Source organism: Phascolarctos cinereus, unplaced genomic scaffold (assembly GCF_003287225.1).
Source record: "Phascolarctos cinereus isolate Bilbo 61053 unplaced genomic scaffold, phaCin_HiC Scaffold_2;HRSCAF=192, whole genome shotgun sequence".
In the NCBI taxonomy this organism is placed as follows: domain Eukaryota; kingdom Metazoa; phylum Chordata; class Mammalia; order Diprotodontia; family Phascolarctidae; genus Phascolarctos; species Phascolarctos cinereus.
In genome coordinates, this window is record NW_027555625.1 from 325,900,293 (window position 1) to 325,928,224 (window position 27,932).

The 27,932-nt window shown below is 36.0% G+C and overlaps 1 protein-coding gene across 5 annotated transcripts; it reads left to right on the top strand.

The window, feature by feature from the left end:
• Window positions 1-414: 414 nt before the first annotated feature.
• RBM39 (RNA binding motif protein 39) lies at window positions 415-27,925 on the top strand. Of its 5 annotated transcripts, none has more exons than XM_020998581.2 (17): window positions 415-804; window positions 1,623-1,686; window positions 3,487-3,536; window positions 8,399-8,593; window positions 11,257-11,322; window positions 11,429-11,479; window positions 13,678-13,795; window positions 14,888-15,040; window positions 15,985-16,122; window positions 17,110-17,175; window positions 20,068-20,272; window positions 20,789-20,866; window positions 23,334-23,366; window positions 25,154-25,235; window positions 25,690-25,795; window positions 26,748-26,826; window positions 26,913-27,925. In XM_020998581.2, the coding sequence occupies exons 2-17, from the start codon at window positions 1,636-1,638 to the stop codon at window positions 27,011-27,013; spliced, it is 1,572 nt and encodes a 523-aa protein (XP_020854240.1). In that variant the 5' UTR covers window positions 415-804; window positions 1,623-1,635; the 3' UTR covers window positions 27,014-27,925. The 5 variants fall into 5 exon arrangements, with proteins under 5 accessions (XP_020854240.1, XP_020854238.1, XP_020854242.1 ...); XM_020998579.2 differs by having other exon boundaries at window positions 418-804; window positions 11,426-11,479; XM_020998583.2 differs by lacking the exon at window positions 415-804 and having other exon boundaries at window positions 3,487-3,540; window positions 8,402-8,593; window positions 11,426-11,479.
• Window positions 27,926-27,932: the final 7 nt, after the last annotated feature.

Below are 27,932 nucleotides of genomic sequence, written 5' to 3' on the forward strand. Positions count from 1 at the left end.
GAAAAATGGTAGTTTTAGCTTATGACCATATGGAGCCCTGGCTATATAGCAACCCTGACAGTTGATCTGGAGAGCCACGGATGGGGCGGGGAAAGAACTCTCCCCCCCCCGCCCCACCAAGCTGGGAGGAGCCCAGCGGCGGTGAAACACCGTTCGCTGTGGGGGGGTCTCGAAAAAAGACTGACTGCAGCCTAGCCAACAGACTTTCTACTAGTCGCGCCTTTCCGTTCTCGCGAGACTTTCACCCTTCCTAGGCTGGGATGGGTGGGAGGGAAGATTTATAGGTTGTCTTTCTAGGAGGGGGGGGTAGGGTGGGCACGTCTCTGGCGCAACTCTTGCGCGAGATTGTGCAGCGGCTCTCTCGCCGCTGTAGGTTCTCGCGATATTTCAATGGGTCAGCGCTTTGGCCAGAGAAGTTTCTCGCGAGAGCCCGTGCTGGGGGCGCTGTGTGGCCCCGTCTGTGTGTGTGTTTGCGTGTGTGTATATGTGTGTTCGTGAGTGTGTGTGACTGGGAAAGCAGCGGCCGCCATTTCAGGGAGTTGCAGTCACTGTCGCACGGTTGGATACCGATTTGCCGCAAGCCGCCGCCCTGCTTCACCCGCGCGGGGGTCTTCTAATCCCATTATTCTCTTTTAGATCCGCTCCGGCCCTGCCGCCCTCTGCGCCCGAAACTCGGGCTGGGCGGGCGGGACGGACCGCGGCCTGGGCCCAGGCCGCAGCGGCTTAACAGTAGCCCCGGCGGCAGCCACAGCGGCAGCGCCTCCTCTAGACGCGAGCACCACACTTGCTCGAGAGCCCGCACAGGTAAGAGGTCTCGGCGATAGGTCTCTTAACTCTCCTTTTCATTACCCTTTTCTGTCTCCATGCATGGATCCGGCCCCGCCCGGGGGCTGAGGGGACTCGGGATTCCTTGCTGCCGCGCCGAGCCGCCGGGGTGGCCACGAAGGGGAAGAAGGAGGGGGAGGGGTGGCTCCGAAGGGGTTAGCCGAGCTGAAGAGAAGGCCAGGGAGCCGAAGGGGAAGTTGCCGCGCCTTCGGGCAGCTTGGCGAGGAGTTTTAGGGTCCGCACTGTAACCTCGAGGCGGGGAAGCCCCAGCGCGGACGTCGACAAGTCGGCCCCGGGAACGCCAGGCCTATATTATAGCTGGGGCGCCTGGGGTGGCCGTGACCTCTCAACATGGCGCGGGACGAGCGCTGCCCGGGCAGAGCCCCCCGCCCTTCCTAAGGCAGTTTCACTCAGCCCCTAATATGGCAAGCGGCAAGAACTGGCCCTGGGTGCCCCCACTTAAAGCTGGTGAACCACTTGTGGGTGCCCGCGGTTCCCCCTTCGGCCCTCGGCCTGTGTGAGGTAGGCCGGCTAGTGTGAGGTAGGCCACCCACCCCACCCCACCCCCACCCCAAGCATCTGTGACATGCGAGGCAGGCAGTCCTCTCTGTGTTCTTGTCCCAGGCAGTTTGCTTGACCGAGGCATCCCAGTTGCCCGGCATTAAAGTGCGTTATTAAGTAACTAGGTTACTAAACAACTTGAGGATACTTCTGATGTTGGGAAAGAGTTTAATAACGAAACCAACTCAATCAAGTGAAATGCAGGCTTAATAAACTCGCCTTTGCTTTTTTTATAGGTGTTCTGAAAGAATGGCAGACGATATTGATATAGAAGCAATGCTTGAGGCTCCTTATAAGAAGGTGAGAAAAACATGTCGGTGAGGTTTTGCATATTCCTTAATTTAGCATTATTCATGAAACTACTGCTGAAATGTAAACTAACATCCCCGGAGCCCTCTTGATTTATCTTATCAGAGATGCATTACATGTAACTTACAAAGTAAATATATGCTATTGATGTAATTATATTGTGCAGTAGTTTCACTTCAGCGTGATGAATAAATGCCCATCTATCTCTCTTTGTAGACTTGCCTAACGATATCTCACCTCTACTCCCATGAATTCACCTTTGATTCCAGTGTGAACTGTCAATCATAAGGTAGTAATTGAGTGACTTATCGCTGTACCGTGGTCCCCTAGGTAAAATGACTCGACTAAGAATTACCAGCTCCAGTTTGGTATAGCAAGAAGGTGAATGCAATGGTTTGGGAAAGTAGCAGGGGTCCAAGAATAATCTTATTACCAGTCTGTGGCAAGTAAATCTTTTAATGAGGAAAGTTTTCTCAACTCAAGTAATGAGTGAGAGTTGCATTTTTAACTTATTTTTTTGGTGTAGACGACTGGTGATAGAAAAATCATAAAAACAGGTCAGGTTACAATCAGCTACTAAGTTAAAAGCACATGATAAATTCTTGGATCCCTGAGCAGAAATTTCTTAGCAAACTAAAGAGGCAGTATCACAGTGCAGTGTTATTTTAAAACTTGTACTGTCCTTACTTTTGTAATAACTTAATTAGGACCTGCTATAATATTTCACACAATCTTTTTTTTTAAATGTTTTGGATGATGTAGAGTAGTTAGTTTTTGACCCATTTCTCTATGGCAGCAAAACTATACTGTCTTTTCATTCTTTCACCAGATGGTGGTGAAAATGTTAACTATATGCATGCATTATCACTGGTTTCACAAACTGTAGACTTTATAAGTTAGCAGTTATACTCTTAGTACAACTGGTGTAAAGTAAAAGTAAAATAAAACTGGTGTGATTTTTAAAAATAAAACCGATATTTGTTTTGGAGTGTGTAGCTCGACCATGTGGTACCAATTGTGGATGAGTATTTATTAGCTGTAAACACTGTATATTAGTTTTAAGTAATAACATAGAATCTTGAAAGAGCTACTTTCATAATGTGTAATGTTAAGATTTTTGTGCTACCCATAGTTTAACATGGATATTTTTCCATGTAAAACAGGTATGGAAATAGGGAATGTTTAGGCTGGACTGGTGGATTATTAATGACTTTCTTGGGTTCTTGGGAGTCAACATTACTAAAGCAGTGTGAATCCCTGTTTGCTTCAGGGCGAGATGTGTGACAGAGGTGGCATCAAGCTCTTACAGTCCCAACCCTCCAACGAAAATGGGCGAAGATCTCAGGAATGGCATCGGTCACAGGAAATCGATAGTGGCTGGCTGCTAGCATGGCCACTTGGGGCTTAGGCAGAAATATAGCCGTGGTACTGATGAAAGGGACATAGTTCATGGAATAAAACTTTAAACATGAGTCTTTATGTTTTATAGAAATTACATTTATCCACTTAACCACTTCAGCGCTATAAATCTATAGGATAACTTATTTAAAGTTTAAAATGTTTTATATGGACAGCATAATTCTTGCACTTTATTGTATGCCTAAAATGTAAACGGCAAAGTGGTTAAACATACCCATCTAAATTCTTTTTATAGCTTTCCAAATTAAACTATAAATAAGTAATTAGTTTTTAAATTGTCTTGTATTTTTTTATTCCTGTTCCCTTTACCCTTTGACAACTTGAAATGTTTCCACTTCGTCCTCATGATGTTCTTCTATCAACCCTGCTTAGGATGAGAACAAGTTGAGCAGTGCTAACGGCCATGAAGAGCGTAGCAAGAAGTAAGTTTTTGGAAGGGATTCAGGGGGGATAGACTTTATTATTTAAAGCATGGAACCTAAAGATAATAGTCAAGAACTTACTGATAGTGTCATTTATTTACTTGGATCCTTAGAAAGGAAATTTTTCCTTCTGGAGCCTTTTGGTTTTGCCTGTTTTAGAACTTGACCTACTTTGTGTATTGTTGTTAACCAAAGTTTAATAGGCAGTTTTTTGAGATTTCGACTACTTGTTGGTCTTTATAATTATTTTCCAAAAAAAATGTATTGCTCTTGCGTTCTGTATCTTCACAACATCATCTTCTGAGCCTTATGGAAGAGCAGAATGTGCTTTATGAACTTAAAAGGAGAAACTAGGGCACTGAAAGAACTTGCTTTCCCCAAATCGTACATATAATATTACTGTCAAAGCCAAAAATAGTTTAAAGCTGCTCAGCTCCCTTTTGTAATCACAGTACAGAGTTTTAATGCATTTTCTCCCTTCCTCAAGTTATGTCTCTTCCCCTGAAGCATCTTGTTTTCTGTGGGTGTATGAAGAACCCAAAATAATATGTGTGCTTTGGACCCACACCCTTCCAATTAGAAACTGGGTAGTCTGACCTGTTTAAAGGAGGTTATAGCAAATAAGTTCCCTGTAGCTCTCATGCCTGTGATCTTATTTAGAAGTCTTGTATCAGCATTAAATGTATGTTTCGGGTAGTGTTTGAAATGTGTCATATTGAAACATTTTTGATTGTATTCATGACGCATATAATACATATTGCAAAAATGATTATAAATACTCATTTGGTTCTTTTTTGGCTCTTTTCCTCCTAAGAGCTCAAAGTTCTTCACTATACACTACCTCATGCATCCTTACAACAACTCTGTTAGGTAGGTAGATATAATTTCCATAAAATAGATAAGATGTGTTAATTTGTTAATGAAATAGATCATTATTATTATCTGGATATACTACACCAGAAAATTTTATTTTTGTATAATATCCAAAACCTATACAGTCCCTGTTGAATTAGAGAGATGGGAATAACTTAAATAGAATATCCTGTCTTTACATAATTTCAGTTGGGGATTCTAGGATGCAGTTGTCACAAAGAGAAATTAGGAACAAACCGTTTATTATTTGTGGGGTTTTACTACCTTTAGCTTAATATTGAATTATGTACTCAGAAGCAAACAGGTGTTTCAAAGAGAGGTTCCAATGTGCCTTGAAGGGTTTTATGCATGGCCTTAGGATATTGGCAGTCTCTGCAACTGCAAAAACATCTAAGTATGTAGTTGAATGGGAGTAATTCGTGCCTGAATATCATGTTTCAGTTAGAGAGGAAAAGCAGCCCTACATCCTAAGTGGATACGAAGAAATAACTTTCTTGGTTGTGGGCTGTAATTCTTTAAAGGAATGAATATTTTTATACTTTCCCAGTATCACCAAGTATTCCTTGTTACTGGCATCTCTTTGGATTTAGATGTAAACCTTGTTTCATCTTAATCCCAAACTTAGTCAAGCATTATGATAATGTTTTACACCCTGACTCAAGTAAATAAATGGAAATGGTAGAACTATTATTAAAGGGCTTAAAGAGAACAGAAAAGAGCCTTCTAGGCTTGTGTAGAATACAAGTAGACAATTTCCTTTAGTATAGGGGTGATTTTAAATGAGAAACTGAAGTGGGGTGGGATTATTTAGAGGTTTATAAAATATTTCTTTACTAAAATTATATGGTATCAAAGGTTTCTGATGCAGATAATCATTATGGATGACTAATCACAGGGATCCATTTTTCTGACATTGCTCCCTACCCCTGTTATAAAAGCTTGTAAACAAGAAACCAAGAAAGCTCACTTAAATTCTAACTAAAAACACAGGAAGAAGATATTACTGTTATTTGCTTCCTAAGGGTATATTTTGAAAAAAACAACTTGCCCATTATTCCAACATACTCTGTGTATGTTCTAGTCTTGTTCAGATAATAACAAACACTGGGCCTTTTGACCAAATACATACTTGTTTCATTTCTCTGTCTTTGGGAAAGCAATTTGAACCACAAAATGTATGTTTGGGATAATCAAGACATTGAATTATTGATTATGATGCAATTAAATCTGACCTTTTTGACCAAGGTTGCCGCCAGTAATATCACTGGGAATAAAAACATGTGTAAGTTTGGGATTTAAGTGAATATGATTTCATTCACTCTGGAGAAAAACTAAATTTAGCAAAAGCAGTTTAACAAAAATAAAACACCTAATATATTTTATGCAGACAAAAAGATAAAAACCAACCAAGTCTTTAACCTCAAGGAGCTTACATTCAAATAGATGCATCATGTAAAAATATTGTCAAATGAGAAAAGGTTTTCAATTCTTAAAATATTTAAGCTCATGTGAAGTGTGGAGCCAGAAACATAATAGGATACCTTTACATCAGTTTATTTAGTTGATCTGAAAGAAAGCTATGGTTAATGCATTTATAGTCAGTGGAGCCAATTTGACATAATATGCATTTTACAAATATTGGATAAGACGTTAAAGGATGGGCCCAAAGATGAAGATAACAAAAACGGAACATTTTGGCTACCTTAGTGTAGGTATTGTACAATATTTGAACAAATGATTCTCCTTCCTTAGAATAACTTCAAATACCAATGTGTATTACGTTTAAAATTGAGATTTCCCTATATATGGAATAAGGCAAATTCAAGTACAAGTTTTAACAGACATTACGACAGACGTTATTCAACAAAAACCTAATCCAGTAAGTGGCCTACTTTAAAATATTTGTACAGAATTAAAATTAAGAATTTGAGTATTGTCTTCCAAATTAGGTGTAGCAAAGTCTGTCCTGTTTCATAGATTTTAATTTCAATCTCTTTCATTTGATTTAGGTTTCTAAAGAAACACTTAAATACTTAAGCTTTTATTCAAATAATTCAGTTGACTAATTGGTATAGTATGTTACTATTATAGTTAATGCAGCCTTTTACCTGACTGGAGCTGCCATGAGGACAAGAATCTTTTGAAGCAGCTGGTGAAAGGGGTAGCAACCCTTTCTTTGAATTGGTCTTGGGGCCAATGATAAGTACAAGAGGTCGTCCACTTCATTTTGCTGTTTAATGGCCTGATATCAGTAAGCAGATGCCTTCATCTAAATCTAAGTAGTATTTGTAGGGCATGCCTTTATTTACTTATTTTTAGTTGACCTGCCCTACTTGTTGAGTGAAAATAAAGTTTTTGATTGTTACTCTCAAAATCCTTCAGCAACCTATATGATAACAATGTCAGGTTTTCCAGGCAACAAAGTTGGAATGTTATATCTATTGCCTTTTTGGGCATTACTATGATGACTTATATAAATAATGAGTGTAGCCTAATTTTCTGACATGTGCTACTAGCATATAAATTTCTGACAGTCAGGTGGATTATCTTGAAATTTTAGACAAAGTTTCTGCCTCCTTGGAAAGCTCTACATCTCCTTGTGATTGGAGTGTGGGTTTCAAGATTCCAGAAGGTGGGTGTCTTCCATTTTCTATTTTCAATGCATTCCCAGATGACCTGCTTCTAGGATCTCTGAGGCAGATCATAATTGCTCTTATGCTACTTTTTACATTTAAATTTCTTCATCTGGATTAAAAATTGTTTACATTTCAAAATAACACAAGGGCCTAGAATATGTCACTAATAGTGAATGCCTGAACTTTCAGCCACTGCAAATTGACTTTCTTTAGAGGGAAAAAAAAGACTTTTTTTTCTTTTTTTCTCTTGATAAATGGTGTTGAAAGAATATCTTATCTTTAGGTATTTAACTTGGGTGGGTTAGGGAGGAATACAATTGCATCATTCTGTAAATTAACTGGGTTGTGTATATGGGGAGTTTGTAGTAGGAAAGAGCAGCATATGATCCGTTTGCAATTTTTAGTGATGTTAAAAGTATTACTGGGTTTCATTGACAATCTATTTAAGTAGGATCCTAAATTGCCTATAGGGTTAATTAACCGAATTTAACCATTTCTTGTCTTGGTCATCTAAGATGTGAGCACAAGAGAAAATATAAATTCAGTATACATCCTCATGTAACAATTAACTAAGTCCAGAAAATTAGGCATATCAGTTAAAATCATTTGATCATGCATTAGGATATTGTCAGAGTGCTTTGTAAGTTCCTTGTTATCCTCAAAGCAAAATGAAAATAAGCTTAATTATGGGCTTTTTTCCCATATCTTAAAGAAGAGAAACATTTAAGTCATAAGGGTTGAGTAAGGTTAAATGTAGGGCAGTGTAGGAGTTTTTTGTATATCTATTTAAATAATGGTTAAACTGCATTCGCAACTCTTAATTTTAATTACCAATTTTGATGTGTTTCTTGATTTACAGTAGGTCAAGTTCACTAGTTATATATAAGTTGGCCCCAAATTTGATTAGATAAATTCACTTTTGAACCTGAGAATATGAGTTGACCATACATACCAACTAGAGACTTGAAGCAAGAACTTGATTTTCCCTACCACTTAAAGTATTAGCCAGTGGAGGACCTCATAACCATCTCCATTCTTCTGCTATTGGTCTAGGAAGCACTATCTATCAGCAGCTGCATCTAGTAGGAGTATAAGAGGTCATTTAATGCAAACTACTGATGCTGAAATTTTGTAGCAGCAGGTAGAAGTAGGGTTCGGGGAAAATGTTGATTCCATTTTGGAAGGTTTTGGTTTTTGGGGTTTTTTTCTAGGTTTATTCTTGAGTGTCTTCATATGTAATGGTGACTTATATCAAGGAAATTTTATAAAATAAAAGTAAAATGAGTGACGCCAAAGAAAGGGAAATTAGACTTATTTTGAAATTGCAAAACAAATGTAATCTTTTCTTTTCAGGAGAAAAAAAAGCAAGAGTAGAAGTCGAAGTCATGACCGAAAGAGGAGCAAAAGTAAGGAACGGAAACGAAGCAGAGACAGGGAAAGGAAAAAGAGCAAAAGCCGTGAACGAAAACGTAGCCGAAGCAAAGAACGAAGACGAAGTCGTTCTAGAAGTAGAGAGCGCCGATTCAGAGGCCGCTATCGAAGTCCCTAGTATGTATTCCCTATTAATTTTATAGTCTGACATCGTGTTCTTTTTTTTCCCTTTTTTGGCTAGTCAGTGGGGTTAAGTGACTTGCCCAGGGTCACACAGCTAGTAAGTGTTATGTGTCTGAGGCTGGATTTGAACTCAGTTCCTCCTGAATCCAGGGCCAGTGCTCTATCCACTGTGGTACCTAGCTGCCCTCTTGACATCATTTTCTTGAATCATCCTTTGAAAATCAGGTTATTAAAAATAATGATAAGAGACATATCTTTGAATTTGAGGATCCTAACAGATTCTTAAAGGCAAAATATGGTTAATGACATTCAAAAGCTGAAAGTAGTGAAATGAAAAACCAGAAACTTAGCTAGGTGTGGTGATTCATGCCTATAATTCCTGGTTCCGGGAAGGCTGAATGAGGTTGGTGGATCACTTAAACTTAGGAGTTCTGATTGACTGCAGAACTAAATTAACTGGGTGTCTGTACAAAGTCAAGCACCAGTATTATGCACCTCCAGGGCTAGGAAAACTCACTAACTAGGCTGCCTAAAAATTGACAACCAGCCCAAGTCAGAAATGAAGCAAGCAGGTCAAAGCTTCTGTACAATTCAGTAGTAGGAAAGGGCCTATGACTGGTCACCATACTTTTAGCTTGAGCAAGATCAAATAGCTCCAGTTTCCTATCCCCCCTGAAAAGAAAAACTCAGTAAAAGTAGCATTATTTAAACTATGTTCTACTTTACATAATGAACTTCTAAGCTATTGACAGTGGACTCAAAAGTGCTATTTATGATGTACCAAGTTCATGAATAGATGTCATTGTGGTCCAAACCAAGAAAGAAAAAATTGCAGAAATAGATAAATGACAAAGGACTTTTTCTAAGCAGTATTTATGTTTTCATCTTTGAGAAAACTATTAACTATTACAAATCCTTCAGTTAGTAAATATTCGTATTGCTTGATATTTCTTATTTTTAAATATTAAGTCACACAAGAGAACATACACAATGGAATTCACTTTTACTAAAGCTTTTTTTAATCTGAAAGGATTTTAGGGGGTACCCTTTTTTCCCCAGTTTTCTACACATATCTTGAAAAATCTATGTTTCTCACTGTTTGGGTTTCCTGATAATGACGTGACAATTTGAATATAATGCCATGTTTGATGTTACAGTGAGGTTATGAAAGAAAAGTTTAAAGTCAAAACATTTGGGAATAGAACTGTCAACATAAAAACTGATTTGCTGATTAATTTTCAGTGTTCACTGGAATGGAAATGTTCTGGTCACATTGGGAAAATACGACATATTAAAGTAGGTAAAAGCCAAATGGCTAACTCTTAAGGAATTCCCACCGTAGTAACAATACATGTAACTCTTTGCACAAAACTGAAAATCAAGACGAGTCCGTAACATCTAGACCCGGCTCTATATTAATTAGCTGTGTGAATCTTCCTTGTAAGACATACCACCTTTCTGGGCTTCTTTTCAGTCTTTGTAAAATTCAAGGATTGGTGTCTGTGGCTCCCAGTAAATTCTATAAAAATAATAGCTATAAGCTGAAAAGTAATGATTTGCTACATAAACTACGCATGAAAGGACAGTATCATTGCTATTAAAAAGCAAGAAGTTCTGCCAATGTGTGCTTTTTTTTAACTTCAGCATTTTATTTAGCAACTTTCCAAAGAGTATGAAATTATAATAGAGATTAAATAAACTTTTCTGCAATGTGGTGGTATTGCTAATATTTAATTATGTTTTTATAAAGATTTTTTTTGAATATATATTTTATGTTCAAAAAATATTTCCACTATTTTCCTATTATAAGAAATCCGTGTAAAATAAGATTTACTTAGCAGAAGTTCACATTAAAATAATGGGGCAGAGCTATTAAAATGAAAAGTACCAAAAATTTGCTTCATTTTGATTTACATTTTAACGATTGAACGTTGTAGGGGTATTGAAAATCTACAAAACAAATCTACCATCTAAGATTTAGCCATCTTGATTGTATACTTTATTTTTCATAGGTGGCATGTTATTAAAGTAGAAAGGACAAATAATGGAATTTTATGGGTTTAATTCCAACAATACCACCACCCACCTCTGAAAAATGACAGCTGGTTGTTATCCTTTGACTGAAGGACATTTTTAATTTTTTAAACATGCAACATTTATACCTGAGACATCTATGAATTAGGTGCTAAGATTTATTTAAAGGATCTTTTAACCAACCCATAGTTAATTCTGATACAGACCAGATTTTTTTGGTGGGGTGTTTTGTTTTGTTTTTTAATAAAAATAAAATAAATTACTTTAAGCTAGCCAACAGCTCAAACATACCACTTAATTATTTTCTCAAGATAAAGGCTATTTAAAAAAAAAATCACTGAATCCAAACTAATGTCCTGAAAACAAAAGTGCACAGTAATCTCTATGAAAGCACCTCTACCAGACATTGATGAAATTTTTCTCAAATTAAACCTGGAATTAGGGGAGCAATACAAAACATTTTCTTCTTAAAAACTGGTGATCATTGTACAGTTTTGTGGCACAAAATACTAGAAATTTTCTCCTAGAGCGTCAAGGGTTCTTAACCTGGATCTGTGAACTTGTTTTTAATAACTGTTTTAAGATAATTGGATTCCTTTTAATCTTTGTGTTTTTCTTTATAGCTCCGGACCAAAATTTAACAGTGCCATCCGTGGAAAGATTGGGTTGCCTCATAGCATCAAATTAAGGTTTTTAAACATACTTATGAATTGTTTTTTTTAAAAAATTGTTTTTCAAGTAACTAGTGTGGTGTTCTTGTTTGGGTAACTTCTGAAACTTTTAACTTTACAGCAGACGCCGCTCAAGAAGCAAAAGTCCATTCAGAAAAGACAAGAGCCCTGTGAGGTAGCTGTTGTCCCTATTTCTTATCTTCTCACAAGCTTTCAGCTTTACTAAAACTTAGGCAATTTATGCTACTGAAAAACTTAACTATGTTTAGTAATTTGGTATATACATAGTACCTTGCTCTTTTTGCAAGTTTACTCTTATAGCCCATATTTACTAAGATACCTAAAATCCCAACACGTTGTTGACAGCTTTCTTTTTTCCCCTTTATAAAAATAACTATGCAACTAAAAAGGGCCAAAATTATACTGTGCTAATGGTGTATCTAAAAATGAACTTTTCCTCTTAATGAACTAAGAGTCCCCATAACAATAGCACTGCTATTGGTGTGTGTTAACTCAATATTGTGAAACTCATTAAAGTTCAAATTTATTACTGCATTTAGCTTAATGTGACACAGGAGATAGAGTCAGACTACTAATTTGTTTTCCTAAACTTGATATTTTCCTAATTGACTCTTTGCTGCTGTAAAATAAGAAGTATCAGACTTCATCAGACCAACTGTCCATCCAACCTAGTGTTTTGTCCGTCCATGACATCCTCAGAAGGTTAAGGTTATATTCTCTTCCCCCATACCTTTCCACCATGAAAAAAACAAATCTACATGATTTTCTTTGCTTCACTGAGAAATCTGTTAGGCATTTATCATCCATGAATTTATCCATGCCCTCAATTGGAATTTATATTCACAGTATGACTTGTGAAAACAAGTTTTAGAAGTTTTATTCATTATGTAAAGTAGTACTTTATTTTGAACTACTTTGTATAATTTGATTCCATTTAAATGTATACTTTATAATTCTGGATTTGCCAAAAAAAAAAAGCTTTTATCCTACTATGCCCTTCATGGTCATATCTATTTTAGTTATATTTACATAAAAGAAATTCCTCTAATCCCTGTATCCTGTTAGTTATTCTCTGGATCTTCTCCAGCTGTGCCAGTTCTTTGTCTTGTTTGAAGTGCACTCATCAGGATTACATTTATGCATTTAAAAATAGCATTTCAGGGGTGGATACTGGAAATTGACTGATTTTTATAAAAAGTCAGGCATTCATTTTTTCTACTTTGTTTCCAGTATGATTCTTGATGATACCTGTATTTTGCTGGCCCTTTTGGTCCCCAGAGTGCATTTGGTTGCTAAACTTCAAGGAAACATACATACCTACAGTGACTTCTTGAGTATTTTCATTTGTTGATAGCCAAGTCTTATTTTAATCATTCCTCTCCCATGCTTTGAGTATATCACTTTCTTCCCATTTGAGTAGCTTATATGCTCTTTTTAGCTTAAGCTCCACACTGTGGTTTTTACTACAATCAAAAAAAAAAAGTTTAGTGTAATTCTCAAACTTGGTATGATACCTCTTAAAGCTTAATGCTGTACTGTCCTTGAAAAGGACTCCCTCTTAGTATAGAGAAATGCTCATTTATTCCTAAACATCTCCTCCTTATGTAAATGGCATTTGATAATCCATGACAGAATATTCCTCTTAATCTTAGAAAGATGCATTATTCTGTTTTGCTTTGCTTCTTTGGGGGTAGGAAGCAGATTTTGAAATAGGACCTTGAAAAGGTTTCTTTAAAGCCTAAATACACAACAGTGCTCTCCTGCCCCATCCTATGTTTATTCATCTTCAAAGAACTTCATTTATGAAAATTGAAGAGCTCTGCCATTTTCTAAGGGTGGTTGTAGTGAAGTATAATAGAAGAAACCTTGGGTTTCTAATTACATATGGTGAAATGTAAGGGTTTTCACTGGACATCTAAACCCCCAGATATATTTGAACTGCTTTGACAAGCTTGCCAGCCCATATTGATAGTATTTGAGAATGTACACTGGAATGACTTTTGCTTAGGTGGTATTACAGGAATAAAAGCTGTGTTCCCAGATGATACTGAAAAATTATCTAGGGAGGTTTTATTGTCATGGAATTTGATTTATGCAGCTGGTATCTTTGTGGAGATAGTTGTAGGCATAAAGAACTTGTAATTCCCAGTTTATTCAGAAACAGGGGAGTTTGAATTATAGTCCTAGTTTTACTTCTTATTTGGACACGTTATTTCACCACTTTGGCCTCTTATAAATTGAGTGAATTAGACTATTAAGAGTTATCTTGAAAGTCCTTTCCTTCACGTTCTAAAATTCTGTTAACTTTGTGGTTAGAATTTAAGCAGGTATTAACTTAGTTTCTCTCTTCAGAGAACCTATTGACAACCTTACTCCAGAGGAAAGAGATGCTAGGACTGTGTTCTGCATGCAGCTGGCAGCAAGAATTAGACCAAGAGATTTGGAGGAGTTTTTTTCTACTGTAGGAAAGGTAATTATCTTGCTTATTACAAATGGGTAGTAGCAAAGATAAGTCTAGGAGGGAAAAGTGGTGGAGGGGGAAAGAATAATAAGGAAGAAATAAATATTTTAATAAATTTCAGGTAAACTTAGTAATGTTATATTCAGGATGTCAAAATTATTTCATTGTAGTTGAAAACCATATTTACCCATCATAATCTGTAGTAAAAGGAAGGCATGATTTGGAGTCAGAGCTTAGGTTGATCCTAACTCTGCCATTTATTATTCCTTTCTGACTTTTGGCAAGTGATCTTACTTTGAGCTTGAGTTTTCTCATGTAAAATGAGGGGGTTAGATCTATAATGTGACCTCAGGATGAATGGCACCAAACTGATACCCCAAAAATGTTCAGTATTTGAAAAATGGAAAGGGTTGGGCATGAAGCTTTTGTTGGAAATTTTTGAGATTATAAATGAAATTTGTACTTGTGATTAAGAAGTTTGAGATCGTAAAAAAAGAATTGGGCATACGTTTGATTCTTAGGAAACAATATTAATGTTTTAGTTTTCTTTCCATGTAAACAGTGCTTTAAAATTGGGGGTTCTTAATATTTTATTTAAAAATCTGTGTGAGAAGAGTTTCATAGACTTTCCCAGGCTGGCATGACACAAAAAATAGACTAAAAACCCCTACTTAAAAGGGAACTAGTAGAGAATTATTTGTTGGAACCAAATTATTAAGGCATTATTCATATGACCTTACTGCCAAGACATGGAAATGGCTCTTTGTGATAAATCAACAGGCATTTGGCTGGCACTGTGTACTGTATTACAGTATTAAGTGAGTAAAAACTAATTGATAATCTTGAGTTGAGTAGAATGCAGAATAGCTTCTGCCCTAGGCCCCATTGCTACTGTCACCCTTACTCCTTCACCAGTTAACTACTCTTTTTTCATTCCAGCTAAAATAAACTCTCTGGGGATATTTGCGTGTTAAATATAGTACTTCTTCTAAGATAGAAAATGGGATGCCTTTCTCTTTCCAAATGTAAAGGTATAGAATTAATACTAACTCCAATGTTCTAGTTTTATAGAACTTACTTTTCTACCTATTTTTGTTACAGGTCCGTGATGTAAGAATGATTTCTGATAGAAATTCCAGAAGATCCAAAGGAATTGCTTATGTAGAGTTTGTTGATGTTAGCTCAGTGCCTCTAGCAATAGGATTAACTGGCCAGCGTGTCTTAGGAGTGCCTATCATTGTACAGGCCTCACAGGTAATTTAATTTTCTGCTAGTTAGGGAATTTTTATTAGAGTTAATTCCCTTTTTATCTTGATATGGTCTATTTACAGTTTTTCTCTGCCACTACCCCTGTTTACCACGATTATAAGTTTAATATCAGTGTTAGCTTAACTAGTTAAGTCATCCATCACAGAAACACAATATTTAGTATTTTTAAAATCATCACATGATGCTTATGGCTTGGGCAATTGAGATTTTAATGCTATTATACTTAACCTTTTATGCACAACTTACTTAACAGATAAGAACACCAGCATGTTTTATTGTCCATCTTTTATTTAAAAAGAATAATGTCAGTGAAATCAGATCAAGTTGCTAATTTCTGTTTTGCCTAAAAGTCTGTTTTAATACAATGAACTTACCTTATTTCACAAAAATATGAATGTACTTTATAAATGACTGTCCACTATTTGAGATTGTCCGTGACAAAAAAAAAATTGAAAGTTGAAGGTTTTGTCTTAGAAGTTCCTTTTTGGGTGATAATTTAGGAAAGAGGAAAAGTAATAAATATTTGTATAGTCCTCTTATAGAAGCACTTAAGTGCTTTACAAATATCATTTGATTTTGATATATTTAACTTTTCACTGTTAAGATGTGTAGGTGTGTAACATTTTCTGCTTAGTAAGTTAACGGTTTTGGGTTACTGAGGGCAAAAGAACTAGGGTTAGTAGAAACTTGGTTATCAATGAGCAGATCGGGTTATATAGTCTCCAAAAGATAATGTAGTTATCTTTGACTCCCTTATATATAATGGGTTCTTAGCCAAAAAAATTTAGATAAATGGGCATGGATATGATTGAGGAAATGCCACTTAACATTTTTGGAATCATCTTAACTTGAAATACATCAGAAAATGTTTGGTTTTGTTGTGTTTTGCCTATAATCATTGTTAATGGTCAGTTTTCATTTGTGTGTAGGCAGAAAAGAATAGAGCAGCAGCAATGGCAAATAACCTACAGAAAGGAAGTGCTGGACCTATGAGGCTCTATGTAGGATCATTACACTTTAACATAACTGAAGATATGCTTCGTGGAATCTTTGAGCCTTTTGGCAGGGTGAGTTCTTTTTCAAATTCTCAGTCCTTCTAATCTAAACTGAATAACTTAATCTGAGTCCTTTACCCCCAAGGACTTGTTGTATTTCCTGACTTTAAGATTAATAATTTAAATTGAAATGTTAATAGTCTCACAGAATAGAAAAATTATGGCACTGTCCATAGAAAGTCTTCTTAACTTTCATTTTATTTTGAGTTCCAAATTCTTTCCCTTTAGCTGCTTCACACCCATTTAAAGGCAAGCAATATGATACCCATTGTTCATGCAAAGTCATGCAAAAGATGTTTCCATATTAATAGCTACATCGCAAAAGAGGGAGGGGGACAAGAAAATATTTTTAAAAGTATGCTTCAAGCTTCGCTCAGAATTCGATCAGTTGTCCCTGTAAGTGGATAGTGTTTTTCATCCTCAGTCCTTTGGAATTATCTTAATCAGAATAGCTAAGTCTTTTGTAATTGACCATCCTTAAAGTATTGCCATTAAGTACAATGTTCTTTTGGTTCTGCTTACTTACCTTTGTATCAGCTCATATAGATCTTGCCATGTTTTTTCCAAAACCACCCCTTTGTCGTTTCTTACAACACAGTTTTAATTTAAACTTCTCTAATTATTATTTAGAGTATGTTTTATGTGACTTAATAGCTTTACTTTAATTTTTCTGAAAACTTCATATTCTTTGATCTTTATCACTTGGGGAATGGTTCTTATTTTTACAAATTTGGGTCAGCTTCCTATATATTTGAAAAATGAAGCCTTTATCAGAGAAATTTGATAATCTTTTAAAAGGTCTGATTAGTAAGGTGACAGAAAAGACTTAGTCTGTGTTAGAAATTTCCGATATTTGGTTTAAACATGGATGCCTCTTTAAAAAAATTTTAAGAGTTTCTATTTAATATTAGTCTCATTCTGTATTTTAACACATTTTCATTGAGCTCTTCACACTAATTTTCATCATGCATTATAGTCAATTGTCTGATCCAATTTCAGATTGAAAGCATTCAGCTGATGATGGATAGTGAAACTGGTCGGTCTAAGGGATATGGATTTATTACGGTAAGTTTTGATTATTCTAGTATTAGCCAATATCAGGGTCTAAAGTTGATGTCTTATTTTAGAGTAAAGCCTGATTACTGACTGATTTGCAATAGGAGGAAATCCTATCTGAATATATACTACTTTAATATTTTCTAGTGTATAAGTTGAAATATTAGAAAATAATCTTGTTTCTTCCCAAGAACATTTAAAGGAGTGCAAACTGTTTTTCTCTTTGTATTGTTACTGGCACTTAGCCTACTGTCTACACATAAGCATTTAGTAAATTCTTGTAGATTTATTGGTAGTAGACTTTTAATAAATGCTTGTTGCATTGAGTTGCTAGTTGGGAATATATTGGTGCATTAGAATGAATAGAAATGATTACAGAGAATACAAAAACTTGATGTGTGCAGAGTTCATTCATTTTAGGCTTTTATGGACACAAAGTTTAGATCAATTCTTGGCCTTTTGGAGTTTAGTATATGGTGGTCTTCTGGAAGCAATTAAATATATAAAGGTCTTTTATTCTGGTACAGTGGAAAAAGTGGTGGATTTGGAAACAGGATCTGGGCTTGAATCCTGGCTTTTCCACTTACTGAGTGGGTGGCCTTGGAGAAGTAATGTGACCTCCTTGGTCTTCATTTTCTTCATCTGTAAAATGAGTGTGTTGAACAAATTGTCTTTGGGATCCCTTTCCTACTCTAAATCCATGATTCCTGGTTTTAAATATTCTTCCTACAATTTTGATTGCTCTTTTCATTTACTTAGGTAACCCTATATTCATCAACCCTATCATGAAGTTCAATCCAGCTTTCCTGGATTGAAATCTGATTTTGAGTGAACATTTTATTTGCTTTATTCAATCTCAGTTACTTTTATTTCTGGAGATAATTGCTCCATGGCTAGGGAAAAGATTTACTATATTGACTGCCTGCAGAGCCCTAAATGAAAATAAAGTGTCATATATAACTGAACATTGCATACACATATAATTTCATTAATAATTAGTGTGATAAGAATTTTTCAAAATGCCTTAATCTATTTTATTTCTTCTGTCCCCCAAATGTGTGAATTTGGATTTGGTTGTCATTTTGTAATCTTGGGGATTACACAATTTTTATTGAGAATTAGCTTAGAGACATACTCTATAACAGTATTTCATTCACAAATGAAAAAATTTAGGCCAAAAAGGTAAATTGGCTTGCCTAAAATTAAACAGCTTTCTAATGTGTTACAGGATTTCTGTATAAGTGTACTTTAAATACATGAGCTAAAAACAACATTTTTGCTTAAATAGATTTGAATGTTTAATATTCCTTGAATTTGTGAATACATTTCACATCCACTCCATCATTCTACAAATTCAGTCTATCCATAACATTTTTGGTTACTGGTTGTTTTGGAAACAAGAAAATAGTCTTGAAGCTAATTGTCATTAACGGTATAAATGTTCAAGAAAGATTCTACTTGTGACAGCTTAATTTTATCTCAAATCCTAAAACATAGTAAACAAAGATCTACCTAACTCATCCACTGATGAAAAAGATCTGCTAGGCAGAAGGGAAGAGTGGTTTTGTATGTGTGACAACACTCCTCTTTCCCAGTTAAATTCCATTCTTACAATTGCAGTTTGCTTTTTTTTTTTAACCATTGAGATATACTGAGGCTGGGTGTCAACTCATTTTTTTTTTCTCTAGGTCCTGCAGGCTAGAAATGTGATTCAGTTCTAACAAAATTCCAATACGACAAAAGAATTTGGATGTTTTGTGGAGTTGAATATAAGGAGATTTTACTTGTATACTCTCATGGTGATCTCTACACGGTTTCCCTTGGTGGTCTCATCTGTCCCATGGGTTCAGTTATTTTGCTGTAGATGACTCCCAAATCTATATATCCAGTTCTAATACTTCATCAAAATCCTAGTTTCATGCTGCCAACTGCCTGGTAGACATTTCTACTGGGATGTGTCATTGGTATCTTAAATTCAACATGCTCCAAATAGCATTTAGCATCATGTACACTCCCCCACTCCCAAGCACTTCTTCCAAAAGTCTGTTTTTATTGGTAGTTGCACTGTACTCCCAGTCACCTGGATTCCTAACCTCAGTGTCATTCTTAACGCTTTCTTCTCCCCCAGTCCCTTAACACAATATCTAATAAGTTGCCAAGTTCAATTGATTCTATTTCTGTAGCATTTCACAGCTTTCCCTTTCTTTCCACTCCCATAGCCGCCGCCACTCTAGTCAGGTCCTCATCACCTCTCTTGGAACTATCATAATAGCCTTCTAATTTTTCCAACCAGCCTTTTAAGCCTGATTTCATATTACTCTGCTTCATGATCTGTATGTTCCAGCCTCAGTACAGTACCTCGCAAATAGTAAGCATTTAATATATATTTGTTAGATTGAATTTGAAAGAAAGAAAAGAAAAAACAGAATAAGGGGGAAATTTACCAAAAGATTAATTGTTAGGATTTCCTTTAGTGAGTTGGCCTAATAACCTTGAAAGATAATGATGAAATATTTGATTGGCATACTTTTACCCCAAGCATGCCTATCAGATAAAGTGGGGCTCAGTAGGCTTATTATATGAGGCCTGATCCTGTGCCTCCACATGAGAAGAGACTGTCATCTGTGGTGGAGAATTCTGGATTGGGCTATATCCCTTTGCAGAGTTGCTTTCTGTTTTTCAAAAGGATGTGGTGCTCATAGTCTTCTTGGAGTTCAAAGAGTGTAAAAATTTGGGATCAGAGATCATTTAAAATATATTCCCTCAATGCAAATACATCATAAATTTAAATGCTTTTCCAAAAAAAAAAGTTAGCAATTTCTAGTATTATATGTATATGCTTTAAACATCCTGTCTACTTAAATACGCAGATTAATTTACAAAACAATTTTAATTCTATAGTTTTCAGATTCAGAATGTGCCAAAAAGGCATTGGAACAACTGAATGGATTTGAATTAGCAGGCAGGCCTATGAAAGTTGGTCATGTTACTGAGCGTACTGATGCTTCCAGTGCCAGTTCATTTTTGGATAGTGATGAACTGGAACGGACTGGAATTGACTTGGGAACAACTGGTCGTCTCCAATTAATGGCAAGACTTGCAGAAGGTAAGTTTCTTGCAAGGATCTAAAAGAGTATAAAAGATGTAATGGGGACATCACCTATCAGTGAGCAAGCATTTACTGGTGCTTGCTGTGTTCTGGGCACTGTTGTCAGAATCTGAAGTATATAAACCCTGGCTCTTAAAGGTTAACAGCAATTGTTTATTGACTCTATCCTATGGTAAGGGAAAATGGCATAAATTGTTTTAAATAATTATCATGTATTTGATTATAAGTGAACTAGACCATGAATCGGTAATTAAATACCTTTATGGCTATAAGTTAACAGAATATCACAGTGAAATCTGTTGCTACCTGCCTTTGCTGTATACTTTGGACTTTTCACTGAGAAGTGGTTGCTATAATAGAAAGGATCTTCTAATTGTAGTCAAGACAGACATAATTATAAAAACCTTGTTTCCTCAGGAGGGAATAGCAGCTCCACTGTTTTTTTTGTTTGTCTTGTTTTGTTTTTCTAAAAGACAAAATTAACATAAATATTACCTACTGCTTCTTTTAAAGGTACAGGTTTACAGATTCCTCCAGCAGCACAACAGGCTCTGCAAATGAGTGGATCTTTAGCATTTGGAGCTGTAGCAGGTAGGAATTAAATCTCTAGTTTTTCAGTTCTTGAGGGTTTTTTTAATTCAACTAGCACTATTTGCCTAGATTTTTTTTTGTTTGAATGCTGTCAAATAGTTAGCTTTCCTTTAATTTCCTGATGATTTGTCTTTTTTCTATGCTTTAACTACTTCTCAGAGCCATAAAGAAGTGCTGCTATTATTAACATAAGGATGTAGAATGGACTTTTTAGAGTTTTTTTGGAAAGTGACCTGCCCAGGGTCACACAAGCTAGTAAGTGTCTGGGGCCAGATTTGACCTTAGGGCCTCCTGACTCCAGGGCCAGTGCTCTATCCATTGCACCACCTTGTTCCCCCAAACTTTAAAATAAATGAACTTAAATATTGCAGTAATTAATACAGGATCTTTTTAATAGTGAACTAACCAAAACCATCTTTCATGAATGGAACCTCTTTGTCTTTCTCATTGATTAAAGTTTGAATAGGAATTAGCCAAGGATAAAGCCTAGTGCCAAAGAGGCAGATGTTCTTATAGGCAACATCCATTAATCAGTTCTACATAAGTTTAGTTCTACTAGCTACAAATGTACTCTGAAAGCTGTCATATATTGACAGCTGGAATGGGAACATTTTCTCCCCCCTCCCCCATCTTTTTTTAAACAATTGAGGAAACTTAAGCCCAGCCACTAAGTGATTTCCCCCAAAAAAAAAAAATTTGAATCCCAGTCTTTCAACTCCAGATTATTAATGTTCTTTTATACTACACCATATAAACTTAACATATTGGAAACAGTTGTGTAGCACATACCACCTCATTTTATAAATCATTTTCTTCCTTTTTCTGAATTCATTTAAAGTGGTTCTGTATCTTTTAGCTAGAATTCCTTTAGGTTTTTAAATTCAGGAATGTATTAAATGCACTTACTATGTGTAGTAAGAAATAACAGCTTAAATGTTACACTATTATCTACACATGTTAAGGCTAGAGTAAGCTAATTTTGAGGATTTGGTAAAGGCATGGATAAGAATCAGTCACCAGACACATAATATGGGTGGGCTGTGATCTCCTCTGGGGTGGGGAGGAGAAGGTAACAGATCCCTTGAGGGCATGGGCCTTATAAAGCAGATGCTATACTGTATATTTTTCTATCCTACTTGAAAACATTTTCAGTATGAAATAGTTGCCAAGGGAGTTTAAAGGTAAAATATACCTACCTCCAAAATACTAGAATTTCTTTCTTTCTTTCTTTTTCTTTCTTTTTTTTTTGGGGGGGGGCTTTTTAGGCAATTGGGGTTAAGTGACTTGCCCAAGGTCACACAGCTAGTAAGTGTCAAGTGTTGGGTCTGAGGCCAGATTTGAACTCAGGTCCTCCTGACTTCAGGGCCTGTGCTCTATCCCTGAGCCACCTAGCTGCCCCTTAGAATTTCTTTTCTGAAGAATATTTTTCTTGGTAGAGACAAGGGCAGCAAACTGTTGTTTATTTAGTAGCCAATTCAAGTTAAGCAGGTGACTTCAAAAAAATTTTTTTTAAACTTTTATTTTTTGTGACCAGTTTTTAGTGTCTGATGTTTTAGTCTTACCAAACCCATACCTTTTTTCATAAGGCAACATGTGAATTCCTGGAGTTACACAGGCCTGCCTCTATGAATTCTATCTGCCTACCCCTGAATCAGTAGTTTAGGGACAGCCATTTACTATCCAGTAGAAAACTACAAAGTAGATTGAGAAAATTCTTATTCCATTGGACAACATTCAGATGTCTACTTTTTGTGGCACCTTCTAGATGCTGAGCAAAGTACCTAGTCATAATCTCTGCTTTCTACTAACTTATGATTACTCAGGATACAGCAACCATCTCTTTAGTGACTGTCACCACCTGGGCTAAGAATACCTGTAAGTGCCATGGAGAGCATAATTAGGGATAGGCTGGGTAAAGGTAAAAAATGGTCCCTTAAGAGTCACCAATGCTACTGCTTGAAGACATTGTGTCTAAAAGGCACCAATATTATTTAACAAATACTAGGATCTATGTTTTGAAGTTTTTCGGGGGGGGGGGTCTTACTGTTACAGATGAAGGTAGTAGTCAATAATCTTGAATTATTTAGTTTCTCTGCTCATCTAACTTTTGGTACCCTTCCACATATCACCTGTAACCCTCCCCATTTACCCCCAAAAAAGCTGGGATTTCCTTGTTGAGGTGGATTCTGTGTATGTGTGGATTTGTATGTGGGTGTTTAAGAGAGCACTGAGAAGGAGGAGAAAGATTGGGTAAGAGGCTCAAAATAAATAGTATAGTGACCCTAAAACATTAATTGCAAATGGTATTATCCACTTGGATACATAAAGACCTCAGTGTTTAATTTGGAATAAACAAAAAGAGGTTTTGCCTTTTTGGATATCTGTTAATATTTTCTTCAAGTCATCCTATTTGTGAGGTTCTCATTATTCTTGCATTGAGCCAGTATCATCTTTTCTTCTTTTTTAGATTTACAAACCAGACTTTCCCAACAGAATGAGGGTAAGTTTTCAACTTTTTTAAATCTTTGTTTGCCATATAAAAGAGTTTGACAAAATTTTTACTATTATTAATAATTTGGAATTTTAAATTTCATCTTGACTGGCAACCTGGGTACCATGGCTTTGGGTGAATAAATTGGTCCTTTTTTGATGGTGGTCCTTCTACCCTCTCTCCTACAGGAACCTTTTTCCAAGTGTCTAAAGGCCTGGTGGGTGAAAGGCCCTTTGACTTCAGGATAGGCTCTGCTCTGACTCCAGTGAGCCTCCAAGTAGTACAACTGAGATGAGGTATACCTCATCTTTGAGGCTAAACGTAGTGAATTGCGTAGGAATTCCTGGGTCTAAAAGAAGATGCAACCCAGTCAGCTTTTTCTTCCGTCTCTTTTTTGCCAATACTGTGAAGTTCAGTTACACTTCTGAATTTTATTGTGTTATCAAGTAAAATAGACTGGGTTTCACTCATTTCTTTGACAGAAGCCATGATTTTCATAATTCTGTGTTTTCAAGACATGTAAAGAAAAATTGTTGACTACCATTCCATCCTCTAAGCTAGAAATAATTTTTCCAGTTTCTTAGTGCCTAATATGTAATGGGCACTGTTATGGTATATAGTAGGCCACTTATCTTAAGATTCAGTCCATGATCTTAATGAATTAACAGCTTATGCCAGCTGGGTTGAGAAATGTGAAGTTCTTTAATGACGTAAGAGAAAAACAATGCATGAATTGGGGAAAGGAATCCTCACGGATTTCGGTAAAATAAGGAGGTCTTAGCTGGGCAGTTAAGAAAGGCAGAATTTCAGGAGCCAGAGGCATTTTGTTCCAGGCCTAGGGTAAAGTAAGCTGAGGAATGGAACCTAGAAAGCCAAGTAGATAGTTTGAGATGAATATCTATTCTGATGGAACTCAAAATAGTTGGAATAAAGGACTGTGTGATAATACCTAAAGCAGGGGTTGAGGAGTTTTTAACTTGGTATCTGTGATTTTATTTGTTTAATGTTTTGTGAATCTTCATTTTAATTAGTTTTCTTTGTATTCCTATGTGTTTTTAATTGTATATATTTGAAAACGTGATTACAAAATTTCAAAAGACTGACTCAGGAGTTAATGACACATAAAAAGTTAACTGATCTAGAGATTCCATGATGCTAGATCTAAGTCTGGTGTTCAAGACCAAAACAGAGTTGGAACTTTATTCGTTGGCAGTACAAGAAATATTGAAAGGGTTTTGAACCCAGAAAAGTGGCCAGGTACATTATCTTTATCTGCTGGCAGTATGAAGCCATGCATGGGGGGAGGGAGGAGGGGTGTAAATTAATTCAGGATGAGCAGAAACGGTTGCTACCATTGGTTTCAGGCAAGTAGTTATTAGGGGCCTGTAGAGAGTTAATGACAGTAAAATAGGAAGTAAGATTTTGCAAAAGCTTTTTTTTTTTAACTGAACGTTTACTTGATAAACCCTAGGTTAGGAGCATTCAAATATAGTCCCTATCTTTCCCATCACATTTTCCACCTTTCTCTTCGGATTGCTTCCCAATTTCTTCTCCATATTTTCCTTTAATTTTTCCAGGTTCTTGATCTGGGATTTTTGTTTTCAGATATTTCTGAAAATGAGTTTCATTTAAAGTAATATATGCTGGGCAGGACCACAAATAATCTTTCAGAAACTGAATCACTTTTTCCACAAAATAAATATAACTTTGGATAAAATGAGTCACAAAGTAGGTGTAAAATTGGTGGATAATTGGGATTTTAAAGCAAAATCTTTTGTCTTCTTTTTTCTCTGTAGTTACAGCTCTAGCTGCAGCCGCTTCTGTGCAGCCCCTTGCAACACAGTGTTTCCAGCTTTCCAATATGTTTAACCCTCAAACGTAAGCAATGAATTTTTGCAGAATATCTGTAAATCTAAAATCCTTGCTTTTGTCAATTTTATTTGTTGGTCCTGTTTTCACTGTTTAGATCACATCTTTTATGAATTTCAAAGCATGAAATTGGAGTATATTCTGTGAAAGAAAAAGATTTGTCATAGACCTATGTAGCGTTTAACCGGTGGTTTGAATTTTTAAATTTTCTCTTTCCCTGTGATCAATCTTTATATTTTGAAATTACTGTTGGAATTTTTGACCATTTACAGTTGCTAGAAAAAAAATTAGGAAGAATGGATTTTGGACATTATACTGATTACTCTTAAATGCTTTCAATATATTTCTTATGGATAAAAGAGGTGGAGTTTGTTGGGAGGAAATTGATTTGTCCTAGACATAGGTATAGCTTCAGAAGCCTTAGCTTTATACAGATCATAATTTTGACATTTGTCTTTTACAGGGAAGATGAACTTGGCTGGGATACAGAGATTAAAGATGATGTAATTGAAGAATGTAACAAACATGGAGGAGTCATCCATATTTATGTTGACAAAAATTCAGCTCAGGTATGATCTGCTCTGAATGGGGTAAACGGTAGTAATAACTTAATTGGCATTCTGGCTAACCATTGAGTATTCCAAGAGACACCTCCTGCTTTCTGAGTCATAACTAAAATCCCACTTACAGTAAGATCTTTCCCAAATTCTTAATTCTAGTGCCTTTTCTCTGCTGATTATTCCAGTTTATCCTGTGTATGACATTGTTTGTGTATAGTTAGTATTTGCATGTTGTGTCTCCTCCATTAGACTATGAGCTGAAGAAAGCAAAGACTGTCTTTTGCATTTTTATCTCCCAAAACTCAGTACTGAGTTCCTAATACATAGTAGTTGCCTAATAGATAAATGACTCATTGACAGCATACTTGTTGGTGATTGTTAGGTTTCTGCTGAATGTTTTAATTCTGAAATGATGTCATCATTACATTATATAGAAATGGAATTTGCAAAGTTTTCTTTCCTTTCTACTGTTGAAGTATTTGAAGCTTAATTAGATTTGCAACTTAAAAGTTGCAGAAAAGACAGTGTACCAACAGAAAATAAATTGATGTTGCAAAAGCAACTTATGAAAATTATAGACACATCAAGAAAGTTGGATTTATAAGGTATCACAAAGGTAGTGGTGAAAAAGCAAAATTATCTGCTGTGGTGGGACAGGACCCCATCTTGTACATAATAAACTGCTTAACGGCTTTGAAAATTAACAGAATTCGCTTTACTTTCATGTCTCTGGGATTGTTTTCCCTCCCCTTAAATAGAGTGACAGCAGCACTCCCTATCGTCACAAAGTATAAGAATTTAGGTGAAAAGTTACTTTCTCATGTTTATTACATAGCCCTAATGAAATGAGTAAAAAGCAAATGCACACGGTTATAGAACATAATTGGTTTCAGACTTAATCTAGAAGAAGCCCATAGAGGGCCTGCACTCAATAATAATAATTGGCTCTTTTGGGTTTCAGGGCAACGTGTATGTGAAGTGCCCTTCAATTGCTGCAGCCATTGCTGCAGTAAATGCATTGCATGGAAGATGGTTTGCTGGTAAGTCTTATCCAAAATTCTTGTAATTTGTTACAATTAAAATGTTGAAGAGAAATAAAAACATTAAAGATTCTTTTCTTCGACAGGTAAAATGATTACAGCTGCATATGTACCTCTCCCAACTTATCACAACCTCTTCCCTGATTCCATGACAGCAACACAACTACTGGTTCCTGTTCGACGATGAAGGAGAATTTAGTCCCTTATGTACATAGCTTTTTTTTTTAAAGAGGATTCAAACCTGAGTTATCTTTTATTTAGGTAAAACAAAAGGAAAGGGTCTACTGTCATTTGTATGCGATTCCTGTTACCTTGCCTGGAGGAGAGAAAGCTGTTATAGCAGGAATATGCAGTGGTGTTCATTCTCCCTAACTAGCAGTTTCCACCGTATACAAAGCTGTTTTCTTGTTCTGCCTTGTAAATGTACATTTAGAACATTGACTAAGGTGATCTGTAGGAATTGAGAAATAGCTTAGACAAATGTACTTTCTGTAAAAGGCAGACAAGGATGTAATGACGTTTTTAATGTTTCAGAAGCCTAACTTTTTATGCAGCAGTTACATTTTACATTTCACTAAATGAATTTTGACACTTGGCTAATGGTTTAACAGAAATATGGTTTCTGGAATACATATTTAGTGTTCTGTATATGGGAAATTCAAAGACAACTAAATGAGTCCTGACTTTAGTCAGTAATTCACCTTGCGTTATGATAAACAATTGGCAAGAAAGGGAGATTCAAAAATTCAATTTCTTGATGGTAACTTTTCAATTAATGTATCTGTAAAAGTTTCTTTGTAAATACTGTGTGTTCTGGTGTGTCTAAGGTTCCAAACAAAATGATCCCTGCATTTCCTCAAATGTACAGATACAGTGTGGTAAGCAACACAGTCTGAGCAGGAAACAGGAAATGCAGAAATAGGTTTTGTCTGGTTGCATATAATCTTTGCTCTTTTTAAGCTCTGTGAGCTCTGAAATATATTTTTGGGTTACTTCAGTGTGTTTGACAAGACAGCTTGATATTTCTATCAAACAAATGACTTTCATATTGCAACAATCTTTGTAAGAACCACTCAAAATAAAATTCTCTTTAAAAGGCCATGAGT